Raw genomic sequence first — 27,999 nt, 5'->3', positions numbered from 1 at the left:
GGGTTGATCGCTCTGTAATTAGGAGTGCCTTTTGCGAATGAATTTGTTATAATTAGATCTGGTTCTAAAGCCAAAATATAGTTGTAAGTATTTTTACCTGCATTTTTTTTTCGTTTCTTTTTAAGCCAAGCCTTAAAAAAAAAAAAAAAAAAAAAAAAAAAAATTCACAAATGTTGAGACAAGTTTACAAGCCTCAGTTCCTCAGTAGTAGGATTTATATGACTCAAGTTTCAAAGTCCACAGCAATGCAGGAAAGAACAGCAAACACAGGAAGGGAGCACAGGAAAAGGAAGTAATGGACTTCAGATTTTCAGTGGAGACATTACATCATTTGTTTTGCAATGTATCTGTATTTCACAGCCAGAATAATATCAGCCAGCTCCAAGATAAGGAACATATTTATTCAGAGAATAAACTATTTCAGATTTCATCATTACGTCAATATTTGCCATATTAACATTACAGTTCCTTTCAGTTAATACCCAATAGTTAATAATACATCACGTGCAAAAGGAAAAGATCTTCTGAATGAGTTAAGTACACATACTAAGAACCACCAGGTTCATAGTCCGGTTAACTCCAGTTTCGGAGGGCTTTCCTTACTTGGTGCAAGGAGATAGGAAGATGCCCTCAACTGGCAGGTATTTTTCCTTTTTTATTTTCTTTTTAGAGATTTCAGAGCTGAACCTGACAACTACAGATTATCACACAATATCTGCAGACAACCCGGCCAAGCCTTTGCAGACTAGATACTACGTATAGCAATCTTTATGCAGAGACTCCACCCTGCCCTATGGCAAAGAATGGAGGATACCAGGCTCTGGAGTTGGGTTGTTGTTGCAATTGTCTGAGGAGTTGTAGAATCATTGAATATTCCAAATTGGAAGGGGCACATAAGGACCACTGAGTCCCTGCAGATGGAAGAGGGGCAGCATCCACTGAGGCTGTTACTTTGACGTAAATGCTGGGCTGTTGCGGATAGAGAGGAAAATTCTTATACATAACTCTAAGAAATATGAGTTTTCATAGGCTCAAGGAGCAATTTATTAATGACAACTCCACTAATCCTCATAAACAGATGACTTCATGATGGACTTACATGCTCTTATTGCAACACCAAGGTCAGCTGCGTGTCTCTCCACACATTCCTGCAGCACGCACAGTTACTACCACATGAACCGGTGAGCAGCATCCACTCCCTCTCACCATGTTCATATGCAGTGTGTGGGTTTCTCCTATTGTTTCTCCTGTCCCTAATACACACATATATGACTCTGAGAATTTGCTACTCATTATTTAGCAGCAGCCCCCACGAGATGGAGTAAGCATGCCTTGTGACACTACATTTACCACTGCATGGTGATGACTTCGTGATTGATGATTCATCCATCTGCTCCCAGGGAGTAACCTCTGCTTTGTGAACCTCTGTTTGCATCTCCATTGTGCCCTGCCTGAAGCTTGCCATCTGTGTCTCTGCATTCTTGCACTCACACAGGTCTCACCATAAACGTGCTAGCAAAATGGACCGCGCTGAAAGCCATGGAGACCAAAGCTATTCAAACCATGTGACATTGTTTTTCAGTGCTATGTGTTTAGAAGGAACTGTAAGCTAAGAGCTTGTCTTGCAGGCTTGGTCTCCTTCTCTCTCTTTTGCTCTGTCAGAGCTGTGTCATGTGTGGCCCAGAATGGCAGGTCCCATGCTGTGTAGCAGCTCAGGACCTGCAGAGAAGGGCCTCAGACCACCATCCTCAGCCATGTGCAGAAACAAATGGAACTGTCATAATTCACAGGAGAACAAAGGCTGATAATTTTCTGCCTGAAATGATAATTTCTTTGTAAAATTCCATGACTCTGTCTGCTGTTATATCAATTAATTTTCCTTATTCCAAAGTTGTTTTTTATTCAAATAAGGTTCCTAATAATGCAAATGTCATTCAGCTTTATTCTGGTAGGCCATGTTAAGCGCTTGTCAGAGAAGTGTTCATTTCTGCCCAAAAAAGAATTCTGAATTTGTATAATACTTTGTGAACAACCAATGGTTTTATTAGCTTTACAGAACACACCTCCCCCCTACAGAAAAGATGGTTACTGACAGCAAAAGAGATGCTACAAAACAAAATTAAATGTAACATTCACAACAATGAGTATTTCTCTATATATTAACATTTATACCAAGCTTAAAATTAGTATTATTTGGATCACAGACCACTATTGAATGCTACTGCAGAAAAGGAAATTACATAAGCAATGATTATTACCATTTAAAAATAGCTAACAGTGTAAATTGGAAGATTTAATGCTTTCTTCTTTTAATGTACAGCCCCATTTCCAGAATTTCACTGAACTGTGTGGACAGAACAACTGTCACAGCTGTCTATCAGAGTTGAATTAGATGAAGACAAACAATACAGGCTTTGTGGTTCAACTGAAGCAGCAGCCTCAAAAGTTTCCATTTCTCATCCAAGGGCACTGTGGGAGCATTGTCTTCTCCCTCTCTGAAAAGAGAATGGAACAATTATGTTACTGAAATTCCTCCACAGTGGGTCTGAAAGAATGTTTAGGTCCAGCCAAGGAGACAGGAGAAACTAAAAGTAGGGGTTCCATGGACAGCAGGTGGGGGCAGTTTCCGGGTATACACCTCATGGACATAACGGTCCTGATTCTTCTCCTGTAGGGTAAAGCCAGCACTGGAAGATTTAATAGCAATGGAGGAAATGGCAATATAAAATGCCAAGTGCAGGAACAAACTTGAAACAAAGCTTTATTGGCTTTCTGAATCAATCAGGTAATTGATTTTAATGTGGAGAGCATAGTTTTAAATAGAAAGTAAAATATACTATTACACAGAAGGTTTTTTTTTTTACCATTTACCATCCTAGTGGCCCTACCAAGAAAAGTGCTGAGTACACAGCCTTCATGGGTGTCAGATGGGCTCAGATTGAAAGCAATGGCCCATTTTGTTCCTCCTAATAGCAGTAATATTCATATTCATCAGCAGTAGAGATAAATTAATATTTGGCTTCATGCAAACACATACTTATGTGCTACAGCACAACCTTAAGAAATCAGCTGCTGGGTTGCCTCACTTCAGAAGTGGTAGGTATGAGAATGACAAATCATTTCATCCTGTTGTACTAGCAATCTCATCTTTCCTGAAGTTATTTTAGCACTCAGAATGTATACACAAGGAATCCATAAGTGCTTGGGTGCAATAGATTACCTGGAGCTACAACAACTACTTGCAGGAATAGTCAGCACATTTCTAGAGAGTTTCTACTCTTTTCCTTCAAGACAACAGGAGTGTAAAGGCCTACAACAATGTCAAGGAGTAGGTGTCTGCATGCAGGACAAACTGTGCAATGATTTCTGTATTCTCTCTACATAGACAACACGCCCCCCAAAGCCATGAGATTTGGCAGCAGGATCATTTGATGATCAACATGAAGAATTTTTAGGCTACATTCTAAGGGACACTGCAGATCCTTCACAGAGCAGCTGATTTTAGCCATAGTTACACTTCATGCAATGGAACAGAGGATTGTCAGTTCTACCTGGGGCTTAGCACAAAGGTGCAACGTTAAACATAAATAAAATAAAATAAAATAAAATAAAATAAAATAAAATAAAATAAAATAAAATAAAAAAAGCAACCACATAATGACAGCAAGTTATTCTCAGACTCTGACATGTTTTTCAGTGAGTTAACTGATAAGATGGTGCAGGGACCAACCCCTGCCTGAAAAGGAAGGTTTCTCTTGTAGACAAAAGATACTTGATCAGATGAACAATCTGAGTAAGCTCAGAAGCTCAAAGAGCTCAGAAGAAACCAAAACTCTGCATTCTTAAGGTTCTACATAGGCAAACTAATGCTTTGACAAAGTGACACTTTCTTAATCTCCATTAGTGCTAAACTAATTAACAAAGCAGTTTTATACACTGCAGTAAGTAGTATCTCCTTTCTTGGAGAATCCCTAGCGTGATATAGGGTGATTGAGTATCTAATTACTCCATAATTGAATGCACACTTTGTACATTTTTCACTAGTTTAAGCTTAATGCTTTTGGTCCAAAAATCAAAGTCAGTGAAATTAAGTTGAACTGCAATTTCGGCAGCTACTGTATTACTGGATTACTTTTGGAAAGGAGCCTAATTACAAGCCAATCTGAAGATTTCAGTTGTGTTTGTTACAAAAATACCTAATGTATAATCTAACAAAAGACTAATTATATATACTGGTGGTGGTGTTATTCATGTTTACCCTTCATTCACATTTAAGACTAATTTTTCTACCATGCTAAATTAATAGCACTGTTCCACGACACATATAACCAAGTAACACACTATTATCTACTATGCAGACATCAAGGTACCTGCTTCTCTTACTCTTTTGAAGTGTTTATAGAAAGGTGTGAGGGTTGCTCTGAAAGTAACGCCTCCTATTTTAAGATGTTAGCCCACAACATCAGGGGTAGTGCTGGTGTTATGATGGTAGAGGTTTAATCTCCCTGCCAATATTCCATTACATTTTATTACTCTGTGTCAGACAGTAGAAGAGCAGTCTGACAAAATGGCGTCTGATATGGAAGAGTTTAGGAAGCAGAGAAAAGTCACTGAAATCCTCCATGTAGAGAGAAAAATGGTACCCACTGACATTCATCAACAGACATTCGCTGAACACTTATGGAGACCAAACAGCAGATGTGAGCACAGTGATGTGGTGGCTGCACTGCATTTCAGCAGTGACAGCAGCAACAAGAAAGACAAGCCACATTCCAGATGGCCATACGCAGCTGTCCCACTACAAATGAAGAGTGTCTCAATCAACTCATCCACATAAATCAGCAGATTATGACCAGGGAACTGTACACATTCAAATATCGGCTTCACTGCATTAGAAACAGGACAGCAATGTTGCTAAGTTTGGGCCAGGTGCATCCCATGAATGCACCATCCAGGAATAGAAAGAACATTGTTCGCAATTTCATCAGGACCTAGTGAATACAAGCTTGAAGGTGACAGTTTCTAGGATGACATCCTTACTGTTGATGCAGGGTGGTGTTACCACTCCAAGCCAGAGTCAAAACAGCAGTCCATGGAGTGGCAATGTGTGAATTCCTCACAGAAGAAAAAATTCAAGACACAACCCTAATCAGGTAAAGCGATGTGCACTGTCTTTTGGAATAGGAAAGGGGTGATGCTTCTGGATTTCCTGAAACTCGGACAAACCATCAACTCTGACCACTACAACGTGATGACAACTGAGCTGAAGGCTCAAACTTCCAGAGCTGGGCCAGAGAAGAAGGCAACTTTTCTCTTGCAACATGATAATGCCAACCCCCACACCAGTCTGAAGACTGTGGAACACATCATCAACTCTGCCTTAAGTGTCCTACTCCGTGCACTGATAGTCCTGTTTGGCACCTTCTGACTTTCATCTGTTCAGGCCAGTGAAAGATGCACTGCATGGGCAATATTTTCCCAGCAATTATGTCATCATAGCAGCCGTTAAACACTGTGTCACCTCCGCTTATTGAGATTTTTACAAGAGCAACACGAAGGCTCTCGTTCATCATTGGTGAAAATGCACAGATAATGACGGTGACTATGCTGAAAAATAGTTTTTATAACTAGCAATGTGCTCTATTAAATAGTGTTACTGTGCTTCTTGCATATGTTGCAGCTTCCACGGAAACAAAAAGGAGGCATTATTTGGAGCAACCTATGTAATACTTACTCAAAATTGCACAAATGTCCTTGTATATTATAATCAGAAAACCGCCTAGATTATTTACTTGTTTATAGAGTGTATTTCTGCCTTTTAAATCTCCTTTGCTTGGATTGAGTACTACATATAAACAGAGCTCCAATGCTTCTGATGGAATCCTCTAATGCATAAACTGTTGGAAAACCTGAGGTCTATCATCAGAATACTCATGATTTAAAGCAAAGAAACATTAACAAGGTAAAAAAAAATCCACAAATCATCCTGAGAATGTAAATATAAATATATGCATGGCTCTAAGAATACTTACTTCTAATTTTTGTGTTTGTCAATTTTACATACTTAGATTCCTCATAGAGAATGTATTCTCTTGAAGAAAACTGGAATGCAAGACAGCAACTATCTCAAAAACAGGGAACAGAGGAGGAGTAAAGATCAGGGCCAAGCATGCTATACTTCTAAGAACTGAAGGTACCAAGGTTCCCATAGTAAGACAACGTATTTTAGGAAAGAGAAAAGATAGAAGAAAACTTCAGCAAAAAAGATTACTTTTCAGTCTTCTGGAAGTGTAGGAAAAGTGCATATAAATGAAATACAAAGAAATGAAATAGGATGGGCATGATAATACGCCTTTTCATCTGATAGGGAGAAATAAGATACCACACTGGAGCAGCCTTAGGCCAAAATCATTATATGAGATCAAAAACTTTCTTCTGCTACTTAAAAGTAGACGATGTACTTTCTGGAGAGCTTTTTATCCTCCTTTATCTTCCCATTTTCCTTTCCACTATTGTCTTACGCAATATTTCCATGGTGTTTGCTTTTTTCTTAGAAGCATCTTGTCTTCTCCTTCTTAAAAACAGCTAAACTAAAAAGTTCATTAAGGGTTAAAAAAACTTCAATTAGACATGAGTAGCACTTTGAACACTGATTACACATTACCATTATCCTACACCTTCCTAAAATCTGAAAGTATTATCAGGCATGGATTCAGAGCATCTCAGAAAAGAAATCGCACTACCTTATAAACTCTTATGCCTCTTCCAACAATTTGTAATTCTTTCCATGAAGTTCAAAATTTACCAAATGTACTTCTAGTTTTGTATCAATACCAAGCTAACAAAAGTACCTTTGCTTCTCTTGAGCTGAGAGGATGGATAAAAATGCTTTAAAAATTAGAGAAAGTTCTGCTTTGTAGCCCTGCTCTGCCACAAAATCTGGAGTTAGTGATAAAATACAGCTAATAACAATCACTTCTGGTATACATTTATCACTCTCTGAGTGAGAATTATCAATTACAAAAATATTTTCAGTAACCCAAGCAACTTGTTCAGGTTTTGTATTAATTCCAAAATATTGTTGTCTGTTAAGCGTGAGTTTGTGTGCATGTGTTCACTGCAGTGTTTTCATCCATATAGGATTAGAATTACAAAATCCAGTAAGAATAAGGATCCGTAAATACCTGCATTGTCAGTTTCAATAAATCGAAATATTCCCATTAAAACTTCCTTTGTGATTTCATTAAGGCAAAACAAAGTGTACTCCCACTTCACAACGTTGTACTACATCGTAGAAGAAAGCATATATGTTGTAGGCTTTCTTCTTTATGTCTGTAGTCATACACATGTACTTGTATGTCCTAATATCCTCAACATTTGAGAGCTGTTACATAATAATCTAGAATCTCCACACTTTAAAAATGAGGTACAGTTTAAGTAGAAATGATTCATGCTTTTCAGCACTTTGCCTCAATACAATCTCCAACATTTTTTCTGTAAGTGAATACAACATGGCAGAGTTTCTGTGTGCGTGTACTTTCAGAGCCAAGCTTTTGTGCTCAAATTGGCAATAATTATTCTGTGAGGAAGTTTTTTTTATGACAGAAGCTCCTGGCTACATTATCAGTTTTCCAAACAGTAGTGAATAAACCATACGAGTTATGGGAAGCAGCTGGAAACTATACTATCAGAATGTTTTTCATAAAAAAGCTGATAACAGAGCATTGTGGATAGCAAAGAATGTGTGGTGTTGATAGAGAACTGCATTCCAAAAATTTCGGGAGCCTCTGTCAGTGTGGAGTATCTTATCTGAAGCATATAGCAGAGGTAGCCTATAGCTAGCCTACCCTATGACTCTGTTTAGATTTGAAAAGGAAGCACAATATCTTGTTTCTTTTTGTGTGTATTAACAGATTTCTACTCTTTTTCATTCCTCCACTAATAATTCTGTATTTCTAAAAAGAGCTCTGAAAGTAACTTAACAAGGACCATTCCAATATGGTACTTGGCTCTGGAAACAGGCACATCTCAACATTATTTTATTCCTCATTTATGGCTCAGTCACTCCCTTTAGTGATGCTCTGGGCTGGAAACGACATATATTTCTACTACAACAATGATCATTGCCATGATGGACTGCTTGTTGCTTCTGAATTGTTTCTCTTGTGTCAAAGGCATGCCACACAGGCATCAAAAACATTATGCTGCTTATGAATTAGAATTCCTAGCAATGGGAAAATAAGTTAGGCTGACATTACAGCTTTCACCTGCAGTGTCAATGTACACCCCATTTCCTTCTATTACAGCGAAAAAGAAGGTGGCTTTCAGCCACTCCCGAGGCTCTTCATCTCCAGAATGTTCCAAAGTTTTTGGCTTCCAGTAGCTCTCTGATTAAGAAGCCAAAGGTGGTTGGCCCTCGGTCCTGCAGTTATTCACTCCAATGTAAACACATTCTCAAGTACTCTGAAGTGGCAGCAATTTGCTGGACATGTTACCTAAGAACAATAGTTGGTATTGTTGATAGCCATGACTGTGTGTGCTGTGTAACATTCAAAGACTGAAACTCAACAATTACACCAGTCCTTTCAAGCACCAAATTTAAACTCACGGAGACAAACAAAGACAAATGAAAAATCACTTGCTGAAAGGCAGCATAAATATTTACATATCATCACATCTAGGAAATCAGTATTTGTATTTCTAAAGAACTTGTGTTGATAATTTCTAGACGTTTTGTTTTTGTTTTCTTCTAAATCAGGAAAAAGAAAAGAATGGTCATAAGAGCATAATGATGCATGGCTGCTGAAAGCTCACTCCAGCTCTGGATCAATGCAACAGGAAAGCATAAAACTCCTAAGTGTTGGAACTTCCTCACAGCAACTTGTTCATTAACTTCAGGAACTGCAAAAGCTAATGGTAAGAGAGTGAAGACATACTGATTGGTAATGAGAACCTCCCTTCAAATGTGAAGTTCTCTGACATCTGCTTACGCAAAGAAATATGAACATCAAGCCTCTCACAACTCCGTTCTTCAAAGACAAGGCACAGCTCCACAGCTCAATCTCTATTTGAATGCTCATTCATGTTGTGTATTCCACAGCCATGATACAGTGTACAATGCTACAATGGGGGGAATGTACCACTACTTTTTTAATAATAGCTCGTTCCAAACTGGCCACCCTGATCCCTTGTTCAGTGCTCTGTGGAAGGGAGGAGTTCATACCATTCACTCATAGAATCCACTGGATGAAGTCACCACACTGTCCTCCCTCCTTAGTCTACACTGTGAACATAATGGTGTGCCAATTTCTGCTTGTCTGCTTGTACCTCACAATATTATACAGTCTCCACAGTATCAGGCATACAGTCTCTGTCCCACCCCAAATAAATCCTTCCTGTACTCCAGACCTATCACAATTTTGGTATTTTAATGACATTTATTTATTTTTTCTTCTAATTTTGAATGTACTACTAGGGAAACAGCAATTATATTAAGAATAGCCTTTCATCCAAAGTCACTTCCACAACCATCATTTACAATATGTTGAATAAACTGGCAGCTACTGTCAGTCTGTGATCTACTACAGGTATATGTGTATGCATGGATGTGTACATGTACACTTGTGTACATAAAATCAGATGCTTTTTCAGGAGTTTCTAAATCAGACGTGCAAAAAAAAATGTTCAGGAGAACAAAGGTAGATAGGTATCTGGAATACAATCTTTAATTTATGGATAGAAAATAAAATGAGCTGTGCCTGGGAAATGTCAATTCAAGATAGCCAATCTGTCTAAATCTCCAATTTACTTGGAGATTAAATTACTTTGTTTACTGGTTATGCTCAGCTGATAATAAAGTTTATCACTTTCAAGAGAAAATATTATTTCCATATTGTTTTAGCAGATTACTTTCTAGAATGAGATCTTACTATATTCTGTTCAAAGAATCTTCTTGATTTCAATGACTTTGGTACTGGGCACTAATCTGACCTTCTCTTAGTAAATGGGAGCAAAACCAGCTAATTATAATGTGTATGCAATCATGCTTACATAGCCTGGTTTGCAAAGAAGTGATATAGATGAATGGCACAATGAATTCAGTATCACAGTCAACTCAAGCTGATGTTTAGCTATTTGAAAACAGACATGTTGCTCATTCACAGATTAAGCTGTTCTGCTGATGCAATGGAAGCATGTCTATCAAATCCATTACATATAAAGCAACAAGGATTATAGAAAGAGTAATAAAACTATTGGAAATCACAAATAATACTTCAATGAAAAAATACATTACAGAAAAGGTATTTATATAATGCCCCAAAATACAAGAAATTTTGAAAATACTGACAATTCACATACTTTAAACGGTGCATCAGAATCCAAGTTACCTTTAATAAAATGGTAGATTTAGGGTTTTCTTTATTTGATTTCTAGGAGTGGTTGCATTTGTTGTCCCCATTTTTAAGCTTTTGGGTATAATGGTAAGAACTGCAAACCTTTTTCCAACATCACATGATATTATCAAGAAATAGCCTGACACCCATATCAAGGACTACGAGTGAATAAAATCTAGTGGTTATACTGAGAGGTCATACTGAGAGGTCTCTTTTTTCTTTCAGAAAAGGATCTGCAGGTTCTGCTAGACAGCAAGTTGAACATGAGCCAACAATGCACCCATGCAGCAAAGAAGGGCAACAGCCTCTTGGGATGCACTAGGAAGTACATTTCTGGCAAGACAAGAGAAGTGATACTTCATGTTTACTCTGCCCTGGTGAGAAATCTGGAGTGCTGGGTCCAGTTCTAGGTGCCATTAGTTCAAGAGAAATATGGACATACTGGTGACAGTCCAGCAAAATGCCACAGAGACGATTATGGGATTCCTGTCATAAAAGAGGGTAAGAGGGCTGGTAGTGTTTAGACTCAGGAATAAATATCTCAAGACAGATTTTATCAAGGCAGATCTTATCTTTAGCTTAAGAGATAAAAGTATAAAAGATGGCATCAGGCTCTTCAGTGTTATCCAGTGAATGCATGAGACAATGGACACAAATTTAAACGCAGAAAATTTCATTTAAGCACAGAAAAAATCTTTTTTAGTCAAATAAAAGAACAGGTTTCCCAAAAATGTTGTGAGATTTCTGTCCATAGAAATATTCAAAACCCAACTGGACATGGCCCTGAGCAGTACACTCTAGCTGACACTTCGAGCAGTGGATCAGACTAGTATATCTTCAGAGGCCCCTTCCAACCACAACCATTCTGTGTTTCTATACTGTTCTTCAGCCTAAAATAAAATCAGTTTTTTCACTTTCCATGCCTGAAAGCAAATCTGCACCAAGCTTTCCCACCAAATTTCTTACCACCTGACTGGCTTTGTCATTAGTGGATGTGATTAAAATAGGTTATAAGCAAGAAAAAAAAATTCTTCCTTTTTTTTTTCTCTATGGGAACAGGAATGAATTTTTCAACAACTGAAGGAAAAAAAAAAAGGATGTAAAGGCTATTTTGTAAAGAATGTATTTCAAAAATATCCACAAAACAGATATCACAGATTCATTAACCCCAGACATTTTCAGTAGAAAAGTAGAGTCAGAAGAGGCAAACTGAACAGCAACAAACTAATTCTAATGTCAATCATGTTAAAAAAAAGTAGTGGAGCTATAAAGTTCAACCTGCAGTGTCCTGCTTCTTACTACTCCCATTTGAGCCCAAATTTTCCTCCAGAATCAGAGGCAGTTGTTTTGAAATCTGGTCTCTCTTATGATAAAGGAACACTTAAAAAAAAAAAAACAACAACAAAAAAAAAACTCTTTACCTGAGATTACATGCTGTGATATATGATTGTGTCATCTCTGCCTTCAATTCAACAAGCTACCACAAATTGCACAAATATCAACACATGCTATTTGATCATAAGCCACAAAATTTTCAATTCTTTCAAGTTTTCAATCAAGACTGAAGATTTATGAGCACGGCATGCATAAAGCCTGCACTCTGATTCAGTCAAAACTAATTAGACCTTTCACACAGCCTTTCTGTACTCTTGTGTATACAGCACCTGTACGGAAACATTTGTCTCCTTGACAGAGTGAGGAGGTCACAGAAAACAAATGTTTCTCAGGGTTCTTCAATAGGCTGCACCACAATGATTTGGAATAAAAGAGAAAATACTGAAATCTCTTCAGACAGGTGTTCCAGCAGCCTTGGCAGAGGGGTATCATGTCAGAAAAGAAGTCCACCAGTACGTTTAGTTTTGCAATAACTAAGACATACCAGAGCTTTCAAATAAAAGGTAATCTTCTCTTTAAAAACGAGAAACACTCCCTCTTGGATTATCATGAACATCCCACACTGCCAACTATTACTTCCCTATCTGCTACTGGATCTTCATAGGAGTATTCAGTCCATGTTAGAAGCTTCAGCTGAAGGATCATTACTCGACCCTAGGAAGGAGGGAGTGTATCTTCTCTGAGAATGTCTGAGGTCCACATGGGGACCTACCGTTCCTCAATACCTTGCCCCTGGAGAGAACAGCATGAGGAAAGTACTAAAAAATAGGTAAAATTATTTCATTTTCTTCCTCTTTCTAGAGGAAGAGAGATGATAAAGGCCACACTATTTCCTTTTAGACTTCACTTTTCCAGCTTCCACCTTCCCGAAGGCAAAATCAATAGCAGGGATGTATTGCCAGCCTTTAATTAGTTTGCTACTGTTTTCGACTGATGTACCCAAGACTAAAAGGAAGCCCCGGCCAAATTAATTTCTGATAAACAATTCAATCAGGTGTAGAGAGCCAAGTGGCCATTTATATTGGGTACACAATGACCAGATTCACAGTTCCTTCTCAGTGCTCAAAAGTCTACAGTCAGCAAAGCCCAACAGCAAATACTACTACCTCACATTAACACTTCCATCATTTGGGAATTAAACTTCAGATTATTTTGTGAAGCTTAGCCAAGACAAAACTTGTTGTTTAAAACAATCTTTTGCAAGTATCAACAAATGTAATAAAATTCAAACGTGAAAGGAAAAGGGAAATTTTTCACATTTCAGTTCCAACACTGTAAAGGGAAACTATTTCATGCTTAAAATTCAAAGACAGCGTGTCAAGTAATTTCTCTGTTACAGACTTGAATTACCTGCACTGGCCTGAGGGCATTATTCATTCTCTGAGAAAAATTGTACTTTAATATTGCTATGATTTTCCGAAATAATTTTAATGCAAAAGCCTGCATGAATCTGAATCATCAATTTCAAGATTAAAGTGATGACATTCTCTGACTGTAGAGAACCATTTAATTGAGAATTGAGCTTAGGGATGTGCCCAAAATCAAATATGTGAATGAGAAAACAGTATTAATAAAAGGACTAGTATTTTGCTTTCTTTGCTTAACTTCTGGTTTGCTGATACTAAATATTATATTGAATGCTTATGCTATATCAAAAGATCGTGAAATTGCTGGCCACTGTCCCAGACCATTTAATGATTTGTCACATGCGGGAGGAAAGATAATCTTCCCACTAGGCATTAATGGATCCGATTTTGGAAGTACTGAATTATTAATCTCTTTAAGGGGTTATCTGATGCCTGATCATTTGTTAACTTTATATGAAGCTGGGTGCTGAAACCAGAGCACAGTCTGAGGAGACTTAACTGCAGAATAGAGCCTGAAGTGAAGCAAGAACTTCCATCATTGACCAAGGTAGGGCATGAATTTACTGTACAAATAACTGTCTGTACCCTAAGGCTTTTTTAGGTGTGTTGATAGTAAAAGAAGAACTAGGGAGAATGTGAGTCCATTACTGAATGAGGTGAGTGTCCTGGTAACAAGGGATGCTATGACAGTGGAGATACCGAACATCTTCTTTGCTTCAGTTTTTACTATTAAGATTGCTCCTCTGGAATTTCAGACCCTGCAAGTAAGAGAGAAAGGCTTGGGAACTGAAGTCTTCTCTGTGGCTGAAGAGGAGATGGTCAGAAGCACCTAGCCAAAATCAACACACACAAATCCATGCACCCCAATGACGTTCACCCATGCGTGCTGACAGACTGCTGAACCACTATCATCTTTGAAAGGTCTTGGCAAATGGGAGAGGTGCCTGAAAACTGGAGGATAGCCAGTGTCACTTAAGTCTTCAAAAAGGGCAGAAAGGAGGATACAAGAAACTACAGGCCCGTCAGCCTCACCTCTGCCCCTGGAAAACTGATGGAACAACTTGTTCTGGATGCCATCTCCAAGCAAATGGAAGAGAAGGTTACCAGTAGCCAACATGGAGACATCATGATCGACCAACCTGGTAGCCTTCATATGATGTTGTCACTGGTGGGGTAGACAAGTGGAGAGCAGTAGATGTTGTGTGCGTTGACTCTGGCAAGTTGTTTGATGCTGTCTCCTACAGCATCCTTGTAATGAACATTAAGAAAGTGTGAGATAGATAAGCAGACCAGTGAGGTGAACTGACGACTGGCTGGCTGAGAGCCCTCATAGAGTTGTGGTCAATGGTGCAGAGTTGTAGGCAGTGTCTCCCAGGGGCTGGTTTGCCAATGATAAAAAGCTGGGAGGAGTGACTGACATACCAGAAGGCTATGCTGCCATTCAGCAAGACCTGGGCAGACTAGCAAATTAGGCAGAGAGGAACCTGATGAGGTTCAGCAAGATCAAGTGTAGTCTTGCACTTGGGAAAGAACAGCCTTGTGCATCAGTACAGGTTAGGGGCTGATGTGCAGGAGATGAATTCTATGGAGATTGACCTGGGTGTCCTGGTGAACAAAAGGTTGACCATGAATCAATAGTGTGCCCTTGTGGCCAAGAAGGCCAATGGTATCTTGGGGTGTATTAAAAAGAGTGTAGCTAGCAGGTCGAGGGACCTCTACTCTGCCCTGGTGAGACCACATCTGAAATACTGTGCCCAGTTCTGGGCTTCTCATTTCATAAAAGACAGTTATATCCTAGAAAGAGTCCAGCAGAGAGCGACAAAGATGATAAAGGGGCCAGGATCAGGCATCTCCTGTACAAGGAAAGTCTGAGAGAGGTGGGACTCTTCAGTCTGGAGAAGAGAAGACTGAGAGGGGATCTCATAACTGTCTATAAACATCTCAAGCGCAGGAGTCAAATTGGTGGAGAGCAGAACCTGGAACACAGGAAGTTCCACACTAATACAGGGAGGAGTGATTGTCAGAGTGATGGAGCATTGCAGCAGGTTGCCCAAATAGTTTGTGGAATCTCCTTCTATGGAGATACTCGAGACCCATATGGATGGGTCCTGTTTGGGACCTGTGTGATCTTCTGTTGGGAACCTGCTTTAGCAAAAGAGTTGGACTTGATGATCTCTGCAGGTCCCTTCCATACCTACAGGTCTCTGATTCTGTGACAGCGTACATTAAGAACTTTTCAGCAGCATGATTCCAGGCGAAACTCTGGGTGAATTAATTCTCTTATGAGCATATGGCAGATACCAAAAATGATGTCACTATATAATTGATTCTACCAATGAAATAGGGTGAGTACCTTATGCATTTTTTTTGTATAGCTTATTGTAGTTTTGTGTTTATATACAGTATTGTAGTTTTTTTAATATGGTTTATTGTATTTTAATATAGTTTTAAATATGATAAAATGTAGTAGGACTTATTAAAGAAAGTGAAAGAATTCACACTTTTCTTGAACATTTCCTACATAAGCTTTCATGCTATTGGTATCAAGATGGAGCCACATTCATTACAAAATCAACCATAAATGCTGGTCTCTGACTCACTACTTTCAAGCTAACTAGATGTCTTGATAGCAAAATTTCTTAAATTTAACTCATTATTAGAGTTCTCATTATAGTAAAACATTGATTACCTAAGTGCAATGAGCTTTAGGGGCAACTGTCGAGTACAGAGGGAATTTATGTTGTAATTGCTAGAAGCCAGGGGAGTATCACATGGGCAGTTTTACTAACTGAAGTGTGGATAATTCAGGTTCCCAGGTGCATTAGCTATTCTGCACTGAATTCAAAGTCATCCTTGTTCTCTGAGCCAATGAAGGCTAAAACCACCAAGGACAAGAAGCAGCAACTACTTTGATGAATAAAATAATGTGAAAAATTAGCCATAAGAGCAATTAATTAATTGTATCCGCACTGGTTTTGAAAGATTCACTGTTTGGTTTAGAAGGTACAGCATTCTAAAAAAAGGAGAAGGGATTAAAAAAAAATAAAAATTAAAAAATAAGGAATTCTTCCAGAACTAATAACCTGTTTAAATGATAACATTAAAAAAATTAACTAGTGCTTTCCACAAATACGGAAATTCATCCAAAAACTTTAGGCATAATGTGCTGTTGTCCACTGCAGTATAGAAATTTCAAGCTAGAAGAAGTAACTATGACCTAACTGCCTGAACCACGGTCTACTAAAGATTTCAATTCATAAAATCATATACTCTATTCCAGCCACTAAAGAATCTAATTATTAGCATGTCAGAAAGGCAAATCAACTTTGTTACCATAGGATAAAATAGAACAGTACAGTGTTAAAGTTTACAGTTGTGGCAACATATCATAACATTATGCTGTAATTAACTCAGTTTTCTCCTTTGGCAAAATTTCCCCTGTGAAAATTATTTCAAGATTTTGATTCTTCTCCTAAGTTTTACTTACATTAATAAAGATTTACTTTTGTTGTTTTTCCTCTTCTGCTACTGAAATGCAGCCCTGATGACTCTGTCGCTAAGTGGCTGAGTTGGTCTGAAGTTATCTCCTAGGATTCCGTCACAGCCCTCTAGAAGTTCTGCACCCTTAACATGTGTCCTCAGTCTACGAAATTCCTCTATCTGAAAGGCAAAAAAGCAGACATGAAGACAAAGTAATTCTGCATTATGGGACTGATGATCGAAATCAGCATTCCCTGCCACTTGTGCACCACTGAAACTTGGAGTTTTCAGACACCATTTCTAACTTTTAAAAATAGTTGTCAGCACTAACAGAACAGAGAAAAATAAGAACTTTCATATATGTGGTTTGGAAAACATACCCTTTGCATTTTCATAATTTCTTTTGGGATCTTTAACCTTCTCACTCATTGTAGATTACATCCCACAAAATCAATCTCACAATTGTGACATGAAAGTAATGATTCTGGTCTTCTTCTAAGAAGTGTAGGAATAACTCAGTTAACTGGAAATTGTTTTTTTATTCTTCCAGTGATTTATTACCCAAAATAATGAAGCAACCCAAAATGTTGCTTCATTTAAATCAAAATTATTTGACAAAGCAGCAGAATATTGAAAAGGCTTTAAGCTTTAGGGAAAGTCTTGACATTTTATACCAAAAATACTTTTTTACAATAAAAATGAGATATTACTTCAAAAGTTCTGCAGATATTAGTGCTCAATATACTTTTTAAAATATAATCAAAAATCAATACAAAACATTTCATATCTTCCAAAACAATGTATTTTGGGGGTACAGATTCTTTTCAGATTTTTCACTCTAATCTGATGTAGGAAGACTCAGAGCTTCCATCTCCATCTTTTGTACCAGCATCAAGTTCTACGTGCTAAAAGGCAATGAAAACCAATGTATCTATCAACAACATTATACCTTACTGTTCAACAGCATAGTTACAGTTGCTTGGTTGGGTTTTTTTTGGTTGTTTTTGCTTTGGCATATTGCCAAGCTGGATACATCAAACCTACCTGATGGCTGATTTCTTTAGGCTGAGGCTCTATATCTGTACAGTCTCTATTATGCCTCACTGTCTAGCTCAGCTGTAACTTGAAAATGACACAGAACTTGAAAATTTTACACAGAAAGTAAAATGGAGCCTGAAGTTTAATCTTTTTATTATATAAGACATTATGAAGAATGAATTTCTTCATGAAAAACACTCTATGAAGGATTAAAGGGAGAAGGCAAGCGTGATTCCAGAATTAAAGGAAGTTAGGTACTGAACAGCGGGTAATGACATTTTTGTTCTTATATTGCCCACAGAGAATACTTTCTTATGCAACTTGGAAGACAACTGCCTTCATTGTTTTCTTCCACTCTATTGCAGAAGTGACAGAGACTTATTTAGTTGATTTAGAGGCTAGCTTTGCTCTGTTGCTTTTTCCTGAAAAAACTGTGCTTAGATATCAACTGTTCTGCTTCTGGCAGCTGAGATACAAGTCGATAGCTTAGACTGTAAAATGAAAAGAAGAAGGAACTATAAAGTTCTTTCAAAGTGCTTTTAGAGGCAGATCTCAATTTTGGAAGATTTTTTTATTGTTTATTAAAAGCAAACTGAAAACAAACTCACTGCAGGCTACCGAACTGAAAATGTCCTCAGGAGTCAAGTGCAGATAAATCACTGAATGACTTTTGTAAAGGTAGTGTCTGTCACCATCACTAAACTGAATCAACCCTGAAAAGTCTGAAATAATTGTTGTTTCGGATGGTGCATTTTACAGGAATTTGGCTTTTGTTTGATCTTTCAAAAATAAGAGACTTTAAAGACACATGAAGGGAAGAGCAGACGGCAACGCCAGCATTTGTGAGTTATCTACTACAACTGTGAATGCTCTGCCCCAATTCCTATGGTGAAATCTATTTGCTCACAAAGTATCTTCCAATTTCTCCAGTCAGTAAAGTAGGACCGATCTGACCCCAATGTCTGTCTGTTCTTACATCTTCAGAGAAGTCAGGAATTGCAGCCTCACTCTAGATGGATAATTGTTTCTAAGCCCACCACAGTGAGTGGTGACCCCTTCATATTAGGGTTGAGATCCCAGTGACAGAGGCCTTCTTACATACATGGCAGTCTACTTCATTCGCAAGAAGTGGTGCTGTCAGAAAAGAACACTCAGATGTGCTGATGCTACCCTCTTCATCTTCTTATCCCAACCCCCTATATTTCACTGCTATAAAGTACAAGAGAAAATACTTTAGAGACATACAGATGAACTTCCTTGGGTATTCACACACCTTCAACAGAAACAGAAGGCTTTCTCACACCCAGAAGACCATAGTCCTGTTCATACTGAAACTTGGGGCCAAAGTGAAAGGGTAATTCCACAATGTTAACATTCCTACTTCTGCTGAGTAAAAACAAAGTTAGATTACATTTTGTACGTTTTGCAAGAATATTTTTGCCAATCCCCTGTATTCAGATCCTGAATTCTGTTTTACTCTGTTTTACTTACCCTTCTGTTTGAAAATTTCACATTCCTTCAATACATCTTTCCAGAATAAAATAACATTTCACAGACTGTTTTATTTCAAAGGCTGTACAAATTTTGCACTACTCCCACTCCATTTCCGTATACTAGCTACTGTTTCCATCCTGTAAGAGGACTTGACTTCGAATGAAGTAGATGAAAGGACTAAAGACCTAGCCATTCAATACAAAACCAGTTAACTCTGACAATGACAGCAGAACAACAGCTCCTCACTGCATCACTGTGTTAAATCCCTACTCTGCCTGGCTTAGACAATCTAAGGTTCTAGGCTTCGGTGTAACACAAAGCACATAATTCACTATGTCCTATTTAAAAAATATATACAGTGGAGAGAAGCATAAGCAAGTTTTTTTTTTCAATTTTCCACCTGTTTTTTCAGGCCTAATAGGATAGATTTTTCTATTTTCTTTAATTGTATTTCAGTAGTGTATACACATGAGCAAGGAGTCTTATAAAAGTAGTCAACACAGTTAATCCTGTGCTGTATATTGTAATGTAAGACAAATGAAGATGATAAAAAGCACAGAAGGAAGGCAAGAATGCGCAAAAAGAACACTGCAGGATGCAGCTTTTCACACAAGGCTTGATCTCTTTCCAACAGAGTTCAGTAATGAAACTTCTCCAAGAACTGTATTTGCAAAATATTATTCTCCAGTTGTCTGCACACATTTTATTCAAATCTCACAAAACTACTTACCAAAAACTACTCTCTGATGGAAGTGCAGACTCATAGCATAAGAATATCACTTGTACTAAAGAAATAGCAATGAACTCTAGAAATTCATACTCTGATGCGGCAGTCCTGATTTGTTATTTTGCTGTTCATGGCATGAATCTGATCCAATCTCTCTCTGTTCCAGAGCCACCTCTCAGCTGCACACTATGTCGGTGGCAGTGTGAAGTCCTCCAAGCCCCTCCATGACTTGTAAGTTCTTCACCACTGCAAAGTTCTGGACTGAATTTATACCAATCAGTGTACTTTAGCAACACAAATGCATTTATTCCTCAAATAAAGCTGGGTACGGTCCAAAATTCTAATCTTTTCCCTACAAACTATGTATCTATGTGAAGATATCTCTTTAAGAAGTATTCAAGATGTGCTCAATAATTAATGCAAAAAAGCAATAACAAATAATGGGTTTTAATAACAATGGCACAATACTTCTCTTCTGGAGATCTATCCCCTTCACATCATATTCCACCATTTTGTCTTGCAGTAAATGAGCACATACAATTAATTAAAGTTGCATTTTTCTGCTTAATTCTTCTCTCATTCACCCTTCACACAATCTCCTAGCATACACAAATACCTTGAACTGTGCCCTCTTTTGTCCATTGACTAGATTAAAAAGGAATAGAGAAAACAAAATGTGTAACTAGCATGAAATCCAATTTTATACAACAACTTAGTCTTGTGAGTATGGTTTTCACACTTCCAGTGAAGTCCTCTTATTTATCCATATCATTTCCAGGCAATTAGCTGCTGTGTTACAAAACAAACTGCCTTTAAAGTTATTCTGAATCTAATATCACCAACAGAGTTATGTTTCCATCTACTCAGTAGTAAGCAGCCATAAAACTTACCATTTTATAAGCAAAGAAATACCAGATTCAAGACTGATAGGATACGCTTAACTTCTAGCTAACAAAGAAATAAGCTTAATGGGAGCAATCACTTTCACCTGTGATTAGAACTAGAATTCACTTTCTGTGTGAAAATAATCAATGCTAATTCAAAATGATAAGTTGTTAAAACATTGTGCTGGGATGACTAGCAGAATTTTAGATTATTAAAATTGAAATAACATCAACTTATCATCTTTTATATTTTTTTCCTTCCGTTTGCACATTCTCCAGAAGAGGCAGTAAAAATTAATGCACTCAGCTTCAAGGATTCTAAATAGTTTCACTTAGGTTATATCCACATTTCTCAGGTTGGGATTCACAGTATGAAGGAGAATAACTGTCAGGAGCTTTCACTGTTTTTACTGGGCTTATTTGCAGACAGGTTTGCAACTTCTTTCATTTGACTGTTAGATATTATAAAGAATATACTTTAAAATACATACATATAAAATTAAATTTAAATAGGTCATTTCCATTTGACATTTGTCACAAAATAGAACTAAAAAAAAGAGCAAGGTAAGCAATGTATAGTTCAATTTGATACAGCTAGCCTGCACTACGTTAACATTTTTTATTCTCCAGGATGTAGTATCTCCCTGTGCATTTTTGTTCCTTTAACATCAAAAAGCAGTGGTATTTGAAAGCTTACAATTACAAAGAATTGAATTTCTTTTGCCAATTGACTTCTTTTTTTTCTTTCACTTCGACTTAAATACAGAATTATTTTAAATGCAGATGATAAACGATAACAAGGTTTTTCATCTCTGACCTTTGCGTTGCCTTCAGTGACTCAAAAGGTTAACCTTTACTTGAAAAGCCATGTACTGATCTAATGGGATCTTCATGGAGAACAGACATAATGCCCCATATACATATTTGCACACTATAACCTTTAGCTCATAACCATATTCCAAGGTCACTTCAAGCAGAACCGTTACCTGCACTTGGGACACAGTCAAAGGATAGCGAAATAAAATCCAGGTGACACCTTCGCTGCAGGGTGGAATTGTTAGGGAGCCCTCATACACCCAGTAGTCACGCAGTAGAGGATCTGAAATTAAAAGAATTTTAATGACATTAAGGAAGAGGATTGTACCTTTTAATTATGATGGCTTATGACAGCCATGAGCTTTCTCATATGATGAAGTTAGTATGCAGAAATCTAAGGTGTGAATTTATGACCTGCTAAGTACTGTTAACTACTTTCTCAAGTGAACACACATAAACACATACTTACTACATAACAGTAACTTCCTCTTGTAGATTGATTATAGAATCACAGAGTCATAGAATTGCTCAGGTTGGAAAAGAGCATCGAATCCAATTGCAACCTAACCATACTACCCTAACTCTAACAACCCTCGCTGAATCATGTCTCTGCGCACCACATCCACACAGTTTTTAAACACATCCAGGGATGGTGACTCAACCACCTCCCTGGGAAGCCTATTCCAGTGCTTAACAACCCCTTCTGTAAAGTTTTTCCTGATATCCAACCTAAACTTACCCTGGTGCAACTTGAGGCCAGAGGTTATTATTTTAAAGATCAAAATGCCACTTTATAGAAATGGCAAATAACATAAGCCCAATCCCTTAAACTAGCAGAATAAATAAATAATATTCTGGGAAAAACTCTCCATATTTCCTGATTCCACATTCTCTACTGCAGTAATTGTTGTTAGACTTGCCCTCACTTGGGCCTAGTTCCACATTTCAAAAATGAATGGAGGAATGAGAGCTCTTCTTGCCACTCTGGTCAAGTAGAACCTCAAGCTTACTACTCCATGGAGCTTAAAGTTCATAGCTGGATTGAAATTTCTTATCTCCAAGACAGGTAGATAACTTTACTGTGAAAAGACATCCCATTTTGAAAGTAGGAAGGCCATGGTGATCAAGCAGTGACTAAATTCTACATCCAAACAAAACTCTTCCATTCATAATTCAGGTGCCATATTTTTCAAGATGTACTACTGACTCCTAACTCTGGCAAAGTGAGTTCATAGAAAAAGAAAAACCTTAAGAAATCACTCCGTTTCTCATGAAAACATATCACACGGAGCTGTTCTTTGCTGCTCTGTGAGTGTAGGCCACACTCACAAATGACTTCCTAACCCAGCTGAAGAAATAGAATATATTACCTGATCTTAAAAGAGGGTAAAAACAAACAAATCTGGAGAGGAATTGGACGCTCATGACATGGAAGACCTGAGGGAAGGTTGTGACTAACTTGACAAGGACAGGATGGGAGGCTGGAAATTGAAATAAACTTGTTTGGTTGACCTAACCTGTTACTGCCATTTGGTACCAGATAAGAGGAATATCACACAGAACAGCGTGATATTAGATAGATATCAGACAGGATGGTGTGATATCTATCTATCAGTAAAATTAAATCTTACTAGTGAAACCTGCGCTCCTCAGTGAATGGATTTTGTTTTGTTGATCTCATTTTCCTTCTCAGTTACAGGATTTCATAGCAAGAAGTTGCACTGTCAAGCACTCAAAAATTAAGAACTGCAAGAATTAATTCAGCCCACCATGTGCATGCATTGTAGCACTGTCTCATTACACGATCACATACATCATTTACTTGCAAAGATGGATGACTCTATCTTTAAAAGCAACAGCTAACATTTGGCTTTTTAGTAACATATGCAGTCCTAGGTCTATTCAAATCCTGCTTTTTACAAGGACTGTTCTTTTTCATTTTTTGTATTTCTAGTGCACTCATTTCTTCAGTGTCCAAGTGCTTCACATACATTAGTTCATCCTTCCAGAACCTCACTGAGGTGAGGAAGGACAGATTACCCCCAATTTTTAAAGCTGGGGAAGTGAGGCATAGAGAGATTAAGTTGAAATGCATCTATTCATTTGAAGTGTTCAATATGAGATGCTTAGAACCTGATTTCTCAGAGTAGTTAACTTTCTATAGCACTTAATGGAGTCAGAGCACTGCTCCCATTGACTTCAGTTGCAGGTATAAGCACTCAGCACTTCTGTAAATCAGACCCCTTGATCTCAAGACGGGCACCTAGAAAATGAGGAATACAGAGTTAGAGATCACTTATGAAAATTTTGGTTTATGTGACTTAATCAGCATCAAACCAGGAACTGTGAAGCATGGGTTCTGTGAAAATAACTTCTGATAAAGCATGTTTTATAATACATGTTTATGAAAGGGCACAGGTAGCCTTAGTTCCTGCAATTTCTAAATGCTGAGCACTTGACCTTGCAACCTAAATAATACTCCTTTGATAAAAATTAATATAGGTTAATAAATAATGGGGTTCTTTTAAAAAATTGTTTAAATATCTTATTACTGTGGCATGGAATTTAATTCAGAAGCATTCCTTGAAGAAATTTTTACTTCATAGAATTTTTTTTTAAAGGAGTTTTTTTTCAAGGCAAGGTAGAGTGTTTCTTATTGTTATTCTTGGCTATATGAATTTGAATTTGCCTCCCACTTACACTACCCTTTGTATCCTATACAACTGCAATTGCATTATGGCATTGTCACTGCTTCCAAAACACTAACTTGTTAAGTGGGCAACCTTCTACATTTTGAAGTGAAAGCAGGCCTCTGTTTAAATAAATCATCTCCTATTTCAGGTAACAGTAGAGAAAAGATTACACATCACTATCCCTGTAGGTGAGATAATAAATCATCAAGAAATCTAGACACAGTGTTGCCAGCAGTGTACAGGCTGCAATATCACATTCCACTCAAGTGAGAAAGGTGTGAATTTATCCCAAGTTTAACAGGAAATTCTACCCCACTGCTATTAGCACTGTTACGTGGAAAACTGTATTATCATTTGGTGGGAGATATTCTCAACATTGCAGTTAGACTGCTCTTTAGTTCCGGTCTGTTTCAGCCTTTGCAGTTACCTAGTAATCCACCCACAGAAAAATAAGTAAAGGCACCTACCTGGTAATAAAGAGTTGGGATTAAAACAGGGTATAGTTTTGGACTTTCCCTGAAAAAATGAATACAAATGAATCTCATCTCTAGCTATGATGAATGGAAAGGTAAAATACTGTGTGTTTTCTAAAATGAAACCTTCATTTCCTGTGAAATCACTACCATCATTTAATTATCACTGTGTTTGTCCTTGCAACCACACAATAGTTGTGGTTTTCTCTTTTTGATTTTTTTTCTGTATTTTACTTCTAAGATTATCACAGAAATTTGCTAACTTACTGCCTTTAGTAGTTGCGCTCTTCTCCAGGCCCCAGCCTTAAAATACTTTCTTTACATGAAATTCAGGACTTCCATACAAAATGAGTTTAAAAAACAAGGGACAAAATGATCATTTCCTTGACTGACAGAAAACACTTATTAAATATCTTATTAAACTTATCATTCCAATAATTTAATGCAATAAAATTTTATGTGTGCAGTAGCATGTTTGATGCTGACACTCCAAAAGTCACTAGCATAAAATGCTCATAATGACAAAGCTATTCACCATCTTACTCTACTTAGCTTTGCCTTTAATGATCAAGCTACAAAGTTCTGTGGACTAATGTTTCCACAGTTGCCTTAACAATGAGTTTGTAATATTACATATAATTACTGTTTACCATATATTATTTGCCTAAAAGATCTTAAACTCTCTTCTAGTAAGTCTCTCATTTTTCTGTACTTCACCATCCTCTGAAGTGAATGGCTTGTCTCTCCAAGCCAAAATACAACTGCTCATTAATATAGCACAAAATACTTTAAAATCAAAGATAAACATGATTATTTCTGTTTTGTAGACAGAGGGATGGAAATAACTTTCCCAAGGTAATAGTTTTAGCTTTCTGGAAAGTGCTCAAGGCTTCTAAATACAGCTATGCTTTTTATCTGTTCTTCAGTATCCCCACATATAATCCATACAACAAGGCAGCACTGTGGCTTTGTTGATTTCCCACTGCAAGTTAATAAGGGTATTCAATGCATCTATTTTTTTCCTCTACAAATAAAATCCACACAAGTTTGGAAGTGCTGTTATTAGTGTTCACTAAGCATTCTGTAACAATGCTTACATTCATACTGACTCCATACTGATAATCACTGGAAAGGTGATACTTGAAATCAGTTATCAATCAGACAGATCAAATTTTTGGACATCACAAAAAGGCATTTAACTACAAAGACTACATATTAAATGAAAACACTGTAAAATACTGAGCTTCTGATGTAGGCCACTGAACTACAGCTTTCACACATGGTTTTACTATAAAGGAGTTTGAAAACATTCTTTCGGTTTCAGTGTTTCATACACACTTTTCACACACTTACTTCATCTCGTTTGTGAGGGAAGCATCTCTTCAGATGATGTCTTACCTTGTACTGGATGTCCTGGAGAATTTCAGTTACAGCCTTTAGGCCTACATGCTCTTTTCCTATCTGAAATAAAATAAGCAAAGATGAAATTTAGTCTTTTGCTGTTTCTGAACCTATAAGGCAAGACAGAAATCAATCAGTACACTAAGTTCTGAAATTGTTTTGAGTTAAGCTACCCAACCTCGTGTTAATCAAATATACTGATACACAGCAATTCCAAACAATGAAATCTCTATACAGGCATCAGCCAAAATTAAACAGGATTTTAAAAACTTCAACATGAAGACAGAAACTGACAGAACAAAAGCCATAGTTAAATCTGGTAAGTTTTGAGTAAGCCTGTTTTGTAGCATATACTGTAAGTAAATTCAAAATCATGCAGCACTGTGACAGACAAATGCCAAGAATACAATTTGTCCTTACCAGTTTTTAGTCAGAAAAGCACATAGGAAGGAACAGAATGAACAAACATGATGGATACTTTTTGAATTTGCTCCCATGGTGCTGCTAATCTGGCTCTGAGGCGCAAGGGATTGTTTCTTCCCTGCCTCCAGAGTGCAGAATGGCAGATCCTCCCCCTCCATGCACCTCCAGCTTCTGCAGGCAAAAGCCTGGCCCTCTGCAGCACTGTCCTTGAAGACTGAATGTCTTCAAGGTGTGGAAGATGGGGTTTTCAAAATAAACCAGTTTCCACGAATGTTTTTCACTCTGTATGCTGATTTCAGTTGCTTCTGATCTACATCACCATCCAAAGACCCCACCTTTTACATTCAGAACAACACTGGCAAAGCAGAAACATTCAGAACAGCTTTCTGCTCGACTTCTTTGCCAGTGCATACACATAGGAGGTGAGGAATGAAATGGGCATGAGTAAGAACAGAAGAGCTGGATGAAATTTGTTCATTTATAGGGACTTTTTGGAGTAGAATCAAAGAATCATTGAAGCACTGACTCATAGAATAATTTGGGTTGGAAGGAACCTTTAAGATCACCTAGTTCCAAACCCCCTGCTTTGGGCAGGGACACCTTCCTCCAGACCAGGTTACTCAAGGTCCTATCCAGCCTGGCTTTGAATGCTTCCAAGGAGAGGGCATCCACAACCTCACCGATCTGTCCTTACAAATTATCTAATCGTTATTGGAAGGAGATAATTGAACATCAATAAAATGTAACTTCTATTTCTAGAAAATTAAGAGAATTTTCTTTTTTCTCAAAAAAAAAAAAAAAAAAAAAAAGGAATTTCTATTTAAAATCTTCAAATGGATAAAAGATATTAAAATCATTTCGAACATGTCTGGAGCCCCCAGTACAAGAAAGACGGTGAGCTGTTGGAGAGGGTCCAGAGGAGAGCCACAAAGATGATCAGGGGCATGGAGCATCTGCCCTAGGAAGACAGGCTGAGGGAGCTGGGCTTGTTCAGCCTGGAGAAAAGAAGGCTGTGGGGTGACCTCATTGCAGCCTTTCAGTACCTGAAGGGAGCCTACAAACAGGAGGGGAATCAACTCTTTGAAAGGGTTGATAACAGCAGGGCAAGGGGAAATGGTTTTAAGTTGAGGGAGGGAAGATTTAGGTTGGATGTCAGGGGGAAGTTCTTTACAGAGAGAGTGGTGAGGTGCTGGAACAGGCTGCCCCGTCCCTAGAAGTTTTCAAAGCCAGATTGGATGGGGCTTCCTGGCAAATGAAAAAGCACTTTGGAATGATTAAAAACTCAGATTAAATGGGAGTCCAGAAATAGAAAATGTATCACTTAAGTTTTATGTTTGTTTAAGAACTTACCTATAACTTTCTAACCATCTCCAAGGTTACCTCTGCTGGAATTAGAAGGTGACTTACATAAGCA

The 27,999-nt window shown here is 37.7% G+C and overlaps 1 protein-coding gene across 1 annotated transcript in view; it reads right to left on the bottom strand.

Moving 5' to 3' along the window:
* Nucleotides 1-368: 368 nt before the first annotated feature.
* Nucleotides 369-27,999, bottom strand: part of CA8 (carbonic anhydrase 8) — a 55,505-nt gene continuing 27,874 nt past the window's right edge. Inside the window, exons 5-9 of the mRNA XM_042808849.1 lie at nt 26,160-26,222; nt 24,756-24,804; nt 21,766-21,878; nt 16,644-16,816; nt 369-2,495 (exon numbers count right to left, since the gene is read on the bottom strand). Coding sequence (XP_042664783.1) covers nt 16,682-16,816; nt 21,766-21,878; nt 24,756-24,804; nt 26,160-26,222 — 360 coding nt within the window. The 3' untranslated portion in view covers nt 369-2,495; nt 16,644-16,681. The remainder of the gene's footprint in view (nt 2,496-16,643; nt 16,817-21,765; nt 21,879-24,755; nt 24,805-26,159; nt 26,223-27,999) is intronic.

The sequence above is a fragment of the Centrocercus urophasianus genome, unplaced genomic scaffold (genome assembly GCF_019232065.1).
Source record: "Centrocercus urophasianus isolate 14NV4802_14NV808 unplaced genomic scaffold, USGS_Curo_1.0 seq_11, whole genome shotgun sequence".
Lineage (NCBI taxonomy): Eukaryota > Metazoa > Chordata > Aves > Galliformes > Phasianidae > Centrocercus > Centrocercus urophasianus.
The sequence above is the reverse complement of the archived record's forward strand: the minus strand, read 5'-3'. Positions and strand labels throughout refer to the sequence as shown.